Raw genomic sequence first — 16,261 nt, forward strand, 5'->3', positions numbered from 1 at the left:
GAAGAGGAGAGTGAAACGAAGAAAGACAAGGTTGAATGTCAGTTAATGAAGAAATTACTGCAGACAGAGGGAGCAGAGGACGTGAGAGGCAGACGGGGTGAAAGTCAATCTGTCTGTCATCGTGGAATTATCTTGATGGCACCAAAGACGAGGCGCCCAGGTGCAGGCGTGGAGGGAAAAATGACAATGAGCCGAGCTGACAGAAAAAAGCCAGTGAGAAGCTCAGAGATCAGCTCAACACCTTCTTCTGTTGAGGTCCAAATCACAAATAAGTGCATTTTTCTCCACAATCTTAAAAACAAACAATGCACTCTTTGGATTCATCTGTGACTGCAGATTGCTGTAAAAACAGGCTGAATGGAGCTCAAAATAAATGAAGGTAAATTTTCTGATTTTAGGAATTTTCAAAAATCTGAGAGGGGTGAAGCAGCTTCAGGTTGTTTCATCCACACGGTCCATGGGTTATCAGCACAAACCCGAGGATGCTGAGCTCATTGGCTAAGAGTTTTTTTTATGTTGTTCCAAAACTGAACACTGTCTGTACTGTGAAGATGCCCCCCAGGCAAGTTCTAGTTGAAGCTTACAGCACACGGACACGACACGAGGCTGTAAAATATTTAGGTAAATCATTTCTTTACCCTGCAACGCTGCAGTACTGCACCAATGTTACGGAAGCAGGGGGCGACCCAAGTCAGACTCACAACTAAAGAAATGCAGGAAAACAGACCTAGAGTTTGAAAGCAGGTCCAGCCGTCCTCTCCAGTCATGAGGACGGACGACACCAAACCAAAGAGGTTTGCTTACAGTTCTAACAGAGATTACATTATTATATATTCATGAGGTTTTCATGTTTAACAACAAAACTAAATCTTGTTTTTTTTCAATACGATTTCAATATTGGAGAGGTTATGAACTTTAGTTAGCAGATTTAGTAGACTGGGTTGAAGTTCTGCTCGTGAGCATTTCAAAACCCCAGAAAGAGGACCACTGCTCCAAAGATACTGACATTTTACAAGCAAGAACAATAAGAAAAATAAAAAACCGTTATGTAAACTGACCTAAAGCAGCTCCTCCAATTTGCGTCATCTTTACGCTTTCTAAACCCACAGAAGGTGGCCGCAGACGTATGACAGCTGGGACAAAAACAATATCTAATTACAGCAATTGTGTGAGAGAAAGGATAAATGGTTCTAATGAAAGCATGCAGCCTCTGCCTGATGTCGTCTCTTTTCTGTGTTTGTACGACTAACCAGAATAAATCATTTCACCTCACTGGATGTCAGGGGCTGACTCCGACTTTACAGACTGATTAACAAAACTGGTGACAGCCCACAGTGAATCTAAGCTACGAGCTCACTCAGGGGGCTATTAAGTCTGCTCTCAAACGCTGGAAGTCCCAGTTACTAAAAAAACTGAATAGAAGGAAGTTGGGCTTTTTTTAAAGTAGAAAATTCATATATGCAACTATGTAAAACCACAAACAACAATACAAAACCATGGAAAAGAGAATGACAATTCAAGCCGCGAGCGGCGTTGTATGGTCCACAGACACTACCCACCCTCACCCCCCCCATTGCCCCTTTTTGACCCGCCCTCAGAAAGTCCTTCACAACGAATGCAAAAAGACTTTTCAATGCAGCTAGGAAGGGATGGATGGGGTGGGGGTGGGGGGGTGGGGGCACTGAACAGTCAACTACTTTAATTTATTTTTTATTCTGTTCTTAGTGAATTTGACAATTGACACTGTTTTTAGGACATTATTGTTACTTTTTATATTTTTGATATCATTGTACTATCCTCATATTTAATTAAATCAGTGTATTTGGAGCACTGGAGGGAAGTTCCATCCATCCATCCATCCACCCATCCATCCATCCATCCATCCATCCATCCATCCATCCATCCATCCACCCATCCACCCATCCATCCATCCATCCACCCATCCATCCATCCATCCATCCATCCATCCACCCATCCATCCATCCATCCATCCACCCATCCATCCACCCATCCATCCATCCATCCATCCATCCATCCATCCATCCATCCATCCATCCACCCATCCATCCATCCATCCATCCATCTTGCATTTCTTTGACAGTGGAGTTTTTTGTGAACCACGCCCACATTCCTACCATGTTCATTTTGTATGTCTAAAGGCCCGTTCACACCGGGACGAATTTCGCGCGCGATATTCGCCGACGTTTAACGCCTCGTGACTAAACAAAGGGGCACCGATGTGAGTGTGCACACCGACGAGAAAAACGCAGAAAAACGTAAAAGCGTCATTTTTTTAAAAACTCCTCAGGTTCGTTTTTTTGGTTTGACGCGCCGCGTCAAAAACTATACGACCAATGAGAATGGCGCTTTTCCAAACGTGTCTGGAGCTTCTGAAGTTACAGTAAAACACAACTTGGGGGCGCTCAAACACAAAAGTGTCTTGCTGAGCACACATACGTCAAGGCAAAGAAGATATTCGCCAAGTAGCGTCTACACTGCCGCGAAGAAATAAGACGAAGAAGATGCACTCACTGACGGACATTCTAAAATATCTTCGAAAACGCTCATGATACATTTTCAGTTCTTGTACAAGTCGATAAAACTTCCCATGTTTTTCTCTTCTCGTAACTATGGGATTTACCCAAAATCGACGTCTTTTACGGCGTCTTTCATCATTAGGCAGAACAATAATTTCTTCATCGCTGGAGCTGGAGCTACTGGTGCTGGAAATATTCATGTTTTCTTTGTATGATTCTGACAAGCGCGTAAATACTTGCTCTCTTCTTCTGAGTGAAAAGCGACTTTAAGAAGCGTAAAGTTGCGCAGCGCCACCTTGTGTACAGGGGTATTTCTGTTTTACATTAAGCGCCATCTAATGTCAGGGAATGAAATTGCATGTTCGCTCGGCTCATCGTCAGCGAAAATCGCCTGGGTGTGAACACAAAAAACGTGGCGAAAAACGCTGGCGAATAACGGCAGGCGAATATTCGTCCCGGTGTGTACGAGCCTTTAGTGTGTCGTTCAGCTTGATCCAGGGATTCATTAAGTACATTTTCATAATTTTTTGGAAATAGTACGCAAGCAACAGGAAAACGAGCTCACCTTGCTAACGCAGCCCCATGATGCACAAGAAGTTAGGAGGTGATGCATTGAAACCAACGGGCTTAAATCTGTAGAAGATACTAAAGGAGATTTTTCTTTTAGAAAGTCCAAGATGGTGCCCTCTTACCAAAGTCAAAGGTCCACAAAACCTTGGTTGTGGTTTTTGAGTTACTTTGGTGATGTGTGTTGATTGAACAAAAAAGTTGATTTTTTTCAAAAAATGTAAAAATTGGCAAATTTCACATTTTGCAACAAAATGGCCACCAAGCCATAGGTTCTGTGAACATCCCATAATAATTTTAAAACTTCCTTTGGATATCCCTTGTGTTTTTTTGGGAACTTTTTGGGAATTTGGGAACTTCCTCAAAAACACTGAGCAAATGTCAACTGAAAGCCAATTTGAAGTTGAGGCTTGCGTTCTCTGAACTACACATTTTACATTTTTACACACCCACATACAGAGTCGATACCTGCCACAAACACTGGAACCCCTCTCAGAGCCCGTCCACCTCCATTTACCTCATCGACAATTAGATACAGGAGAAGAATGAAGGAAAAGCAACAAAAACACAAATGGAGGAGGAATCACAGAGCAATAACTAAGCAGACGTGCAGCTTTGTGTTTTAGACTTCCCTGTATGACATCTATGCAGGAGTTTTTCACAAATCAAATATTGTTTTGTCGCACAAGCAGAAGAAGTCAATAAACTAATAGAATTCTTCATCTGACAGAGGAGCAGCAGGTGTTTGCCGACTGCATCCGAGAAAAAGGAGAGGACCGATTTTGCAGAAAGAAAAGGACAATTCCTCTCAAGCAGCCGAATCAGATCAATCTGATTCTATCACCAGAAAAGTTGAGCAACAGGCCAACGATGTTCGGAGGGAATGATCAGACAGGAAAAGACTTGTCAAATTCTAAAAATCCTCAAAGCTCTTGAGTTTGTTTGTTCCTGAGTTGGAGGTTATCAAGGCCAACAGATCAGGAAAACATGACTCATCCTGAACTGCTAAAGCATCATTTCCCACTTCCAAGGTGGGACGACTGATCATCCGCACTACGCCAGGCACCACAAGAAACTGCAGACTTGGTCTTTTTCCAATTTCCAACCAAAGACCGCGCCCTCCATGCACACCCACAGCACAGGAGGGCAGGTTTGTGCACAGGTTATCCAAGTTCTCTAAATGAAAGAATCAATTCAATACATAGAAGCAACTTTTCATAAAGGAACAAACGAATAAACAGAAAAAACATATTGTTTTTATTGTTTTGTTTAACATTCTTTACAAGTTAGTTCTTACACAAAAAACCCAAAAAATGATAACGCTTTTAGGGAGAAAAAGGTTTGCAGTTAAAAACCCCAAAAGTACATGGGTCTGCACTCCAACACCAGTGTTAATGCATGTTCTCTCTTGACATACAGAAGCGTTTCAACACTCGTGTTTTTGCAACTGCATCAACTCCTGCAAACATAAATGCTGACAGAGAGCACCTTCACCTGAAAACCCTGAAACGCGGCAGACAAAGTGTGGATAGGATAAAGTGTGACTGAGCATTAAATAGAATTCTTTTTTTCTGTAACGGTCGGTGGCTTTGATGCATACATCCATGCACCATCAGCCGTAGTCCCGCCCATGCATTGTGGGATCTTGACCCGGGCAGGTGCTGTGGGGTTTTGGGTCGTTAGGGCCTGTGGGGGGGTCATAGAGAGGAGGGCCTGCATCTTAAGGGGAGCGCACAGGGGCAGCTTCCTTGAGGTATATACAACCACCTCAAAGGATGTCGTGAAAATGAAACATATGTGTGTGGTAATTGCATCCTTAAGCATAAGACCAATGCAAGTTACATGCACTTATGACTTACGAGTGATGCTGTCGTACGGTACTCTTACCGTACTGGTGAATTTAGTCGTGGGTACGGTGTGAGTCCTGGCTCCTTAGTAACCGCACGCAAATGCACACATGGGGTGTGCACATGACATGTAAGTGCCTGTAGGATGTCTACACAAACTACACTCTGTTTAATCCCCTCATTTCTAACAGTCTAGCTGCCACACAGAGTGCACACTTGTGATGTGAAAAGGACTAACGAGGTCCTTCAGCCGTCCGCAGGTTTCAGGGGTTTGAGTAAATGAAATGACGTACCTGCGTCTCACCTACTTCACCTATACCTAATCAAGTGTTCAGTTTGACTTGTTGCCCAGAGCATGCTTGTAAAAAATGTCCTTAGAAGTTTTTTCTCTGCCACTTTGAGGTCTACAACCTTGATATTTTGTGTGGGCCACCTGCATGCCCCATACAGGTTTGACCTTTTTTTTTTTACCTGCAGACACCCTGTATCCACCAGTAAAGGGCAGTTGGGACTACGGCCTTAGTTAGTTTGGCTTTGACTTACTGACCTTCTGTTCATTTTAATTGAATAAACTGACTGCATAACCCAGAAACAATATAATCTTTTTCATGCTTTTTTTAACTTTGCAGTGATAAGCACCAAGTATATAGAATATTTTTGGACCTGCACAGAATGAAATATAAATTATTATTACTATAGTTGTAGCGTTCCTTAAATCTAATAGGAAAGAAAAAAATGTAAAAAAGAATACGGCTAACTGGTTACAAGGAAGACAGGAGGATGTTAGGGTACCTAAGGGAAATGTCTACTTTTTGGGGTAGAATGCAAACCAACAAGCACAAATGGGTCAGCTCCATGTTTTTTGTATCCCAGAAGCCCCAGAATTTATAGTAAATAGCTCAGCACTTCAAGAACACATTGATGTAGTTCTTAACTTACCTCATTGATGAGGAACTGAAGCTGAAGGACAGCGGCGCCGCTCTCGTGCTGACAGTAACAGTCCACACCAGGTCGGCCCAGTCTGAGCACATCACAGAGTCAAGGAAAGAACGTAAAACATGAAGATGTTTGCAGAAGGTTTCTGCACTGCAGTCAGGTAAAAAGAAAAAGAAACAATCAGCAAAATTTCCATTTCCATTTAAAAACGTTTCAAAGTTGCCTAAAATTTGAGAAATTGCAAATTTCGGGAAACATCTTAAGGTTTTAGTTCTGTTAAGGTTGGTGATGTGAGTTTGCCAAAGGCGTTTGAGTTTCTTTCTATCCTAATGGTCTTACAAAAAGACAAAATTATAACCGGAATATAAAGGACAAAGGCTCGTTTGCACTGAGCCAGCATCATCGAGCCACCAAACCATAAAGACATGTCTGGTTTTAGACTTATGGCAACGTGCAATCACAAAGAAAGGCAGGGACCGCATGAAGCAGTCGATAAGTATTTCTGCTGTGAATGCTCACACCGTAGGAGGCTCTTTGAAGGCCTAAATGAAAACAGCCCTGAGGAAGGTGTGTTCAAAAGGTCATTCCTGACAGTCAGACTTGTACTTGTTGAAACTGTTCAATCTGTTTTCTTTACAGTATAACTGCACACCAGGTTCCAGCAGAGTATTAGTCTGTTTATTGGAACTAAAGATGTTTAGTTATCGCCAGCGTCCTCTTGTGTTTGTAGTATTTAAAAAGTGTCGAGCGTGGATCCTAATCCTTTGAGACAAGAAGAAAAAAAAAGGGTTTTGATGAATATTGGTCCAGAATTAAGGTTAGTTAGAGTGAGAGACCAAAATAAAAAACTACGCATCTTTAGATGTGCACTCTGAAAGACCGTCTCCATCTGTGGTATTGAAGAGCCAACTTAAAAGGGAATGGTAAATTTAAACATCTCTCTGTCAGTCCATGCCATTCTTTCCCCGACAGCAGGTCTGTGTGCACAGCCCTTTCAAATACATCTGGGGACCGCATCAAAACGCTTGAGACTCTGTCAAAACAAGATCGAGTCAGACAGCGCTGCCGGAGCCTGCGACAGGAGAGAGGAACATCAGTAGTCAGAAATACTGCCAGGGCCTTTGAACGCAGCAAAGTCAAAGGAAAAATGTCACAGATTTACATCCAAACACTGGCAGTTTGGCACAGAGAGATACTTTAAGGGGAAGAAGAGGCAAAACATTGCTTAATGGATGCACAATTTAATATATGAACACATCTGTGCACTATTAAGACTGGAAACAAGGAAATGAAGTGTTATATTCTTATATATTCAAAACGGAACATAAAATTATTGGTGTTTTCTTTCAAAACGCAACTTTGAATTAAGTTGAAACTAAATGAAATGACGATTTATCGTATTTCGGGCAGATACTCGCTGCAGTGTTTTATAGGTAAATACCCTAGGGCGGTTCAGTCAATTAACTCACCTGCTCAGCGTCCTATTTAAGCCCAGGTGCGCAGTCGTTCATTCTCTTTCTTACCTTCAGCGCTCATTCTTCACCCCACCCTCCTCCCCGGCTTCCACCTGTGGGCTCCGTAAAGGGGGGTTTTGTTACCCGAAAGTATTATGGAAATTTCTCATGGAATTGAACGGAGCCTTATGCCAAACGAAAATATGTGAATGCCAACTTAAAGAATGTGGAAAATGTCAAATAAATATTTCTTACTGCAAGAGTTGTCTGACTGAAACATCTTTTTTTCAGATAATTGCTGCTAAACCATCTTTATTATCTTTCTTTCTTATTACTCTTTTCATCAAAACAGACAAAAGCAAGCTAACACAGTTGAAAAAACAAAACAACTATAGTGCTTCTAACCAAAGTAAGAAGCACCGACAAAAACCACACCTATTTATTTGCATTGGTTAAAAGGCTTCAATTATACTTTCAATAAATAATAATCAGCCTGTCATGCTGTGAATAAGTGAGCCACCGTGATGTTTAGGGCTGCATGTGGCAGCCCCCAATCACAAATCACTTGTGTATTTACCTCAGTAACAAAGCATGCAGGCCACTAATGCAAAATGGAATGATTATTGTTATTCTCATTGGAGAATGCAGCTGCAGTAATAACGTAACAACAAAAAAAAAGATAAGCTACAGTACAGACCAAAAGTTTGTACACCTTCTCATTCAAATGAATGGGAAGGTGTGTCCAAGCTTTTGGCCTGTACTGTATGATTATTTGCCTGACTGTAAAACGCCACCCAGAATGACCACAGATTAGCCGTAATCTGTCAAAGATCAGGTGTCCTCTGCAGTGCAGCTCAGTCACAATCCTTCCTGTGTGCGGCACTGACTCTTCGAAAAGATTATGAATAAAAACAACCCATATTACACCCGATATCAAAAATATTTCCTTTTTATTTGGCCTTTTGAGCAGAAAAGCTTTTAGAATAGAATAGAATAGAATGCCTTTATTGTCACTATACACATGTACAATTCGCATCACACGCGCATACAGTGAAATGAAAGCCGCTCACTATTCAGTGCAAACATGCATGAGAAAAGTAATCTCACAAAATAATGTAATAATAAAATAATTTCACAAAGATGAAGAGCACAATTTACAAAAGTACAAAATTTACCATTTATTGTCAAAATGTGTGTTTTCAGCATTGATAGGGGAAAAAAGTGGCCATGCCGGGCTGTTCCACACATGCTCAGCATTTGCATGAAGTAGTTACCTTTGTGTTTGCATTTAACAAAAATGCAAACAGAACTTAAGTTATTTGTTTTCCCTGAATGTTTGACCTGCTGCAAATCAGACTCACTTTGACTAACAAAAAGCCACTTCTGTGGATCTAAGCATACTCAAGCAAACATCAATTCTCTCAGAATCAATACCTTTCAAGGAGGTGAATGCAGCTTTTCCCGTCACAACTGCCTGTTTTTCTGCAGATCCCATGATGGCACATTCCTCTTGTCAGTGCAATCTTACCGGAAAATGTGCAACATGCATGTACAAGTACACCTAACTAAAATAAACCACCCGCCTGCTTTTGGACAATCAATGTAAATCGGTGTGCTTATTTCTGAAACATAAAACATGTTAAAAATATATATTTTCTAACATTATGAAGTTTTTTTTTCTTGTTTTACTCTGTTGCTCTAGGAGGAATGAATTTAAAGAATGAAAAAGTTTTATTACTATTTTCCTAAAGTTAATGAATGTTCTAAAATAAATCAAATGTTCTTTTGAACCAATTTTAGCCAAAGCTCCTTTGTTTTTATTGCTAACTCTGATTTTCTGTGATTTATAATGAATTTATGGGGGGAATTTTGTGTCACTTGATGTAACAATGTATATTCTAGCTTCTTAGATTCATATTTATAGGAGACCACAATGTGCTTGCTGTAAGAAACTAGTCACATGGAAACATAGCCTCTTAAATTATAAAAAAGCTCTGCGTAGAGCTAGAACCCAGTAACCTTAATACCAGAGACTGGAAATAATCCAAGATTTCTTTTTAGTACAATAGCCAGACTAACCGGTAGTCAGAGCTCAGTAGAACCAGACATTCCTGTTTCTCTCAGCTCTGATGATTTTCTTACATTTTTCTATAGTAAAATTTCAAATATTATACACAAGTTGAATCTAGTTATTCCTTCTGTCAGCCCACAGCAGGCTGAAGCGGTAGAAGTGAATCCATAGAAATGTCTGTAACATTAGATGCTTCACTGCTGTGGATCAAGCAGAAATAGCATCAGTTATTATGTCCACCAAAACCTCAACCTGTCTGTTAGACCCAATTCCCACTAGACTTTTTAAAGACACCTTCCCCCTAATTAATGATTCCATATTAACTTTAATAAATACCTCTCTAGAAACAGGTTACGTGCCGCAGTCTTTCAAACATGCAGTTGTTAAACTTCTTCTGACAAAGCCCAGTTTAAATTCTGGTAATCAGGCCAACTATAGACCAATATCAACCCTCCCTTTTTTTTAAAAATCCTAGAAAGAGTTTTAGTTAAGCAGCTTTACTGCCACCTACAGGACAACAGCCACTTTGAAGACTTTCAGTCGGGGTTTAGACCCCACCACAGTACGGAAACTGCACTAGTTAGAGTCTCTAATGACTTGTTATTGGCCTCAGAAAAGGGACTACTCTCTATCCTGGTCCTGTTAGACCTCAGTGCAGCCTTTGACCCTATCGATCACAGTATTTTACTCCAACTGGATTCCAGATTCCAGCTGTTTACAACTGTTGTAATCTGGGGCTATAGAAATAAAACTGAATTGAATTGAATCTTCCATGTTTTTAACGTGGTTTATTCGTGATACATCTGTGAAAATTTCAGGTAGAGACCAAAACTTTTCTTACTTTTTCCATCTATATTCACATATGACCAATTTTCTTCCATACGATGTGGCAGTGTGAACTTTGTAAACAAAGAAAACGCTCTCCCACTGCTGTGTGGCCTTTTATCAGTTTTATTTACTTTCCAAGTAAAAGTTTAGGTTCTACTTGCAAACTTCTTCAGAAATGTGTCCAAATCCTCCAGAAAACAAGTGATGAGCTTGCTCCCAGGTATGATTTTCCGCTTGCAAGGCTTCCGATGTCCTGGACTCTGCTGTGGGTTCAAATGAGTGGCACTCGAAGGGAATCTTTATTAAAGTTATCCCTCAAAATTACACCACAGTGGTTTCCTCTGGAATTGTTCCCAATACATATTTGTTTTTTTCCCCCCTCATCCACGCTCACATTCTCCCCATCCTCTGAATCAAATTACTCTCATCCAGCTTCCATCATTTTGCCCTCTAATACTCTCCTCTGTGCATGCATCAGTGTGTGTGTGTCTCCTAAAATCTGTTTTGTGGGGTAATTCAGATTTGAGTCCAAACATCTCAGAGCAGAGAGAATACAGAAATGAATGTGTACCTGTGGAGAATGCTGCTTTTTTTACTGCTATAAACGGATATGTATTTAAAATAAACAGGATGACGATCATTTTCAAATTTTAACTATGAGGTGATTTTAATTACACAAACAAAATTCTAATTTTGGTGTTAGTCATTTACTGTGCATTCAAGCTATTGGGAAAATAAATATTTCATTCTGTGCTTAGTTCACAGTGACCTTCAGTGATGCATGAGGAGATTGTCCACAGAAATGACTCACTTTTAAAAGATAAAGACTTAAAATTAATCTGCCCTGAACAATTTGGGGTGTATTGACAATAATAACCAAACAAAGAAAAGAATAAAATGTAAAAAAAAGTTTTTACATTTGAGATGTGAGTAAAAAAATTTGAATTTTATTGTTATTATTTTATTATTATTTTGGTTAAATGATATTACCAATTAGACATTGCCAATTTGAATGTAACCCAAATTTATCAAAAGTAATGTCCTGAAGCTTCTTCATAAAAGAAACATCAAAACATTTCTGCTCAAATCAACTCATTAAGAAATACATCATGAGTGCTTTGGAAAATTACGAAAAGAAAACTTTCTCTCTAAAATGCCCGTTAATTTTAAAATAACCATTAAATCAGCAGCATTTGTGAACAAATGTAAAAGCTTTTCTGCTGCTGTTATTGCTTCTATTATCTTTTAAAAGGAATTATCACCTCCCATGTAAAGTCATTATCATAAACTGTCATCATAAGCTGTAAAATTGTTAGGTGGTTCAAACACATTTGCCATCAAGCCTATAACTTAGATAACTCCCTGCTGAACACACTAACTGATTAAAAATGGTTTTGTACTGCAAGCAATTTTGTTTTTTTATTATTAGACCTCTCGGTTTTTTAGGTTCAAATGGAGGTTGTTCTCTGAAGCACAGCTCCAGGCTAACATTTAAGACTTTTCTCTGGTTATGGAAAGGTTGACGTTTTCATCCTATGGATATATTACAGCATTTCCTATGGGAATGCTTTATACACGCATGGCCCCATCCAGGCTCTACGCACCTTGGACTCGGTTTTTCACACTTCTCTGCGTTTCATAACAAACGCAGTTCATAGGGTCATGTGGTGGCACAAACTCATATAAAAGGCCTCATTGAACCGCTCCCTCCACATTTGAATAGTTGAATAGCTGTCAATGCATCTGGACAGAAGAAGGAAAGATGGCTTTTCAGCATGAAGCACCTACGGAGTGGAATTCTTTAAACTCCCAAAACTCTTATCAAGGCCTCAGTTTGATGCCACTATAAGGACCTGGAAATAAAATAATAAACCTGTAGCTGTTTTTAACTTTTAATGGTTTTTAAACTTGCAAGAAATGACTAAGGTATTTGTGGCCAAGACTCCCTTGGTAAAAAAATATTTCAATGGGACTGCCATGGGTGAACAATGGTAAATGAAATATTAAAATTACCCAAATTTAATAATGAATTTTAATCACTCCAATTCACTGAATTTAAGTACGTATGTCTTCATATTTGCTTTGGAATTGTATTCAGAATGAAAATAAACGAAAATCTTTCATTAAAGTACAAGATGAAAAACAGAACTCAAAAGGAAAAAAACTTTTCTCCCAATTACAGATACATTTTATTCACACGTTTGAACCCTAAAAATGGGTTTTAAATTAACAAGCTTTAAAACTATCAAAGCATTTGCTAAAAGATTTCCACACAGCCAGGATAGCAGCTTGTTAACGCAGGTTGCATGGACTTCATCTTCATGAGGCTAAAACCATTTCCTCGCCTATAATCTTCCACAACAGAGACGAATCTTGTTAAACTGTATCCTCGGTTTAATTATTTCTTTCAGAACTGCCTCCCGTGAATAACTGACACTGCTTCTGTGTCCTATCATGCCGATTGAACACTGATTGAACTCCTCCCCAGTGCTAACAAATCCCCATGCTGGTTGTTCATCTGAGAAACAGACACATTCAGTGTTTAAGCAAAAATCCACTAGTTGTGTTTGGAAAAATGATTGGTAATGCCAAAGCCATTGTTACACAATGACCATCCACCGCAAGGTATTACAAGTATTCAGGTTGCATTTTGTTTGGACACGCATGGCTGCATCTTAATGAGCGCTGCAGTGAGTAATTAACCTGCAGATAACCTGCTTTGAGGCCATTGGGTCGACCGCCTGAGAGTGGAAATGCAGCACAGTACCGAGCCTTTTAGGTCAATGAAAAGCACTGGAAATACAGAAGAATGTGTGTCTTTTAGTCTCATGATACAAAGAGCCGGAGGCAGTTCTGACCTACAAAACGACGGCGTGAACAAAAAAAGGGCCGCTGTGAATTTGTAATGATTGTCTCTTGTGTTCTAAATGTAGGAAAGTTTTATTTTGAGCAATGTATAACTATGAACATTGGTGAGACTTGACATTTCTTGACAGGTAGTTAAACATAACACACCAAATCACTATACACAGGGTGTGTACTACATGTGCTACATGAAAAGATTTTGGGCATTGACCAAACCTGAGCAATCTGATCATTTGTCATTACACACAGAACACCATGTTCATTTCTGACTCTAGTGTGTGTATCAGCATTTACAACACCACAAAAACAGACAAAAATACTCGTGAATGGGACCAGGTGCACACGTTAATGTAGATTAAGGCTGTGTCCAAATTCCCTCACTGCTTTCCGGTTAGAGCATTATAGAGGCCGTTCACCGTTTTGTCGGGGGGTACAATTCCAAAATATAGTGCCCTGGAAATTTTCCAGAAGTCTCTCCGTAAAGAGAAATGGATTGAATGACCCTTCTGTGATTCAAACAGGAAATACCCGGTGGCACCAAGACGCCAAATTCCCAAAGACTTCAACAGAGAAATAAACTGTTACTCAGTCCTTCTATTGGTCAGAATAATCATCCTGTTCATCATAGTTTTTCTTTATTGCAAGTTATTCAAGTTATAAACTGACCAATCCGATGCCTCAATAAAAGTAGGTGGAGCCTGCTGGTCCTCATGGCCAACATTCAAATCATTTGATTGGCAGATTTCGCACAAAGGTAGTAGGGGTAGTAGTAGGGGTGCAGCCTTCCAACAAGCTTGCTTCTGGTTGCTGAGAGTGGTTGCCATAGAAACGTAGACTCAGACCGACTCAGAGTGATGGCTAATCACTGCTTACTGACGTTCTACGTGGCGTCGTCTGCATCGTGAAAAAATGGTGACTGACTTGACTTCATTTCATTGGAACTGAAAGTAAATAATTGTCTACGGGTGACGTCACACTGTCAATTGTATTGATGCTCTTGAGATTGATTAATATGGACCACGATGTATTGCGTTTGAACAATTTATCTTTTAAAAATAAATCATGCACATTTATCTTTTAAAAATAATCCAAGGTTTTATCTTTAGAACACATAAATAGGTTTCGTGAAATGTTCATTTTTCTACTTAAGCAAATGGGTGATATAATATTTAGTGTTTTTAAAAACATTAAAAGCAGTGAGAATGTGTGTGAAATGCAATTAAAGTCCAGAATACAGGACAATCACTGTTTCAGAGGTTAGTGAGGGTTTTCATACAAAGCCTCAGACTCAAAAATATACATAACACTGTTGTGTGTTATTATTGTAAAAAATATGTGAACGCTCTCTGCATTTACACAAAATTTTTTTAGTTTAAAAAAAAAGAAGATTCAAAGGAAGAGAAAACAAATTTTACCTTTAATAATATAGCAGTGTAAATAAGTGCAGAATCAAAGCCACATCAGGAGAACAGGAAGCTTCCAAAAGGAAAACTAAGATGAAGCAACTGCTTGTAAAATGTTTAAGGATGAAAAATCACTTGACAAAGTCTGAAAACTATGCACAGTTCAAAACACAAAAAGCAATTATAAAAACATTGTATGCTGTTATAGTTGCAATAGAACAACTCATTTTAATATTTCATATAGTTACTTTTTTTAAGCCCAACTCCTAAACGACACAAGACCAGCCATCTGACAAAAGTGATAGACTTTATTTGGGCTGGGAATGAAGGTATTTCTAGCACATACATGCACAGCACGTGGTTGGCCGCGAATTTGGCTCCTTCATTTGTGTATTTAACAGCTGTAAAAGCCAGAGGTGAGCCATTTGTAAAAAACACAAAATGGTGAGCCCTCTGAGATTTTCTGCTCCAAAGATCCAAGGAAAGTTACTAGAAGGTCCTGCTGTGGCCGAGCCTTCCGGAGTAAATGTGCTCTGAATTAAGAAGTGCACACAGACACATGCACGGGGGAAAAAGAAGCTCAAGATGTGGTTTCTTTGCCTGAGTAAGGTGCAATTTGACAACTGGTGCTATTGATTCAGCTGCCTGCCTGCAGGCTTTTTATAGAATCCAGCCCCATCATTATGACCCATAGCCTGGCCTAGCCTGCCTCTTTGCCTGCCATGATCCATCCTCATCTAAGCAGAGACATTAAAAAAAAAATAAAAAGCGCGGTGACAGTCAGAGCAGAGAAGTGGAAGGTAGAGGAGGCCATCATGTAGCTGGGGAAACACACCAGGAAAAAAGATGGAAAGAACTATGGAAGAGATCATTTAAAAAAGGAACAAACCTAGATGGTTTAAGGATCCATTTATTTGAAAATTGGGTTTTTGATCGGTCCTTTTTCCCATGATGGAGGACATGTATAAACAAAATTAAGATTAGATTTCTGAGTATTTCGTCATTTGAATTGCTGTGAATCAGCAGTGGATGAGAAAATAGGCACTTCAAAAAGATCATATTTATGACATAGAAAATAACTGGGCGGGCCACAAGCTCCCTGTTCTGCTACATTCTGATGCATCTTCTTGCAGACAAATGGATCCATGGACGTCTTTCTTATCCTTGTCTGCGCTGGAATATGGATCTAAAACTGTACGATTGGATAGCTCTGATACTGATCGCCATTTTTGTAGCGCTGGCAATATTAGATTGGGGGTGTGAGGCGCTATTAGCTAGTGGGAGAGAGTGTAAACAGAGAGCTCTCAGCAACAGGCAGGGGACGGAGGAGGGGTTACTCATCAACAGTTCCTCCAACAACACAGAGGCAGTAATGTGCGTTTAGGTTTCACGCTCCCTGGGATCACCAGCGCCCTCTGCCTATTTCTAAAGCGCATTTTTACCAGATAAAAAAGACTAAACGGGTCACAAACTGGCACCAACACAATCAGATAATTGGCGAGGACCCAAAAAATGAAGAAATTAAAAATAAAGCACCTTTTATGATGATAGAAAAGGCAAACTGGTAATGCACATGCGTCAGCTGCAGCCTAATCAGAGTGTGGGCGGAGCAGGGGAGGAGCGGGCTGCCGGGGCCTCACCTGCCAGGTTCTCGTGTATTTCAACAGGAAGTGTGTAAATTCTCTTCTTTTTTTAATTGTTTATTTATTTATTTATTTTTTTACCAAATAAAAGTTCAACACACACACACACA

General features: G+C 39.8%; 1 protein-coding gene across 19 annotated transcripts in view; it reads right to left on the reverse strand.

The window, feature by feature from the left end:
- The window catches only part of stxbp5l (syntaxin binding protein 5L), a 159,353-nt gene that overhangs the window by 88,672 nt on the left and 54,420 nt on the right, over positions 1-16,261 (reverse strand). For all 19 annotated transcript variants that reach the window (XM_023950983.2, XM_023950981.2, XM_023950979.2 and 16 more), the window contains exon 3: positions 5,891-5,972. In XM_023950983.2, coding sequence (XP_023806751.1) covers positions 5,891-5,972 — 82 coding nt within the window. The remainder of the gene's footprint in view (positions 1-5,890; positions 5,973-16,261) is intronic.

This window comes from Oryzias latipes, chromosome 21, assembly GCF_053564925.1.
Source record: "Oryzias latipes strain Hd-rR chromosome 21, Olatipes_Hd-rR_3.1".
Classification (NCBI taxonomy): domain Eukaryota; kingdom Metazoa; phylum Chordata; class Actinopteri; order Beloniformes; family Adrianichthyidae; genus Oryzias; species Oryzias latipes.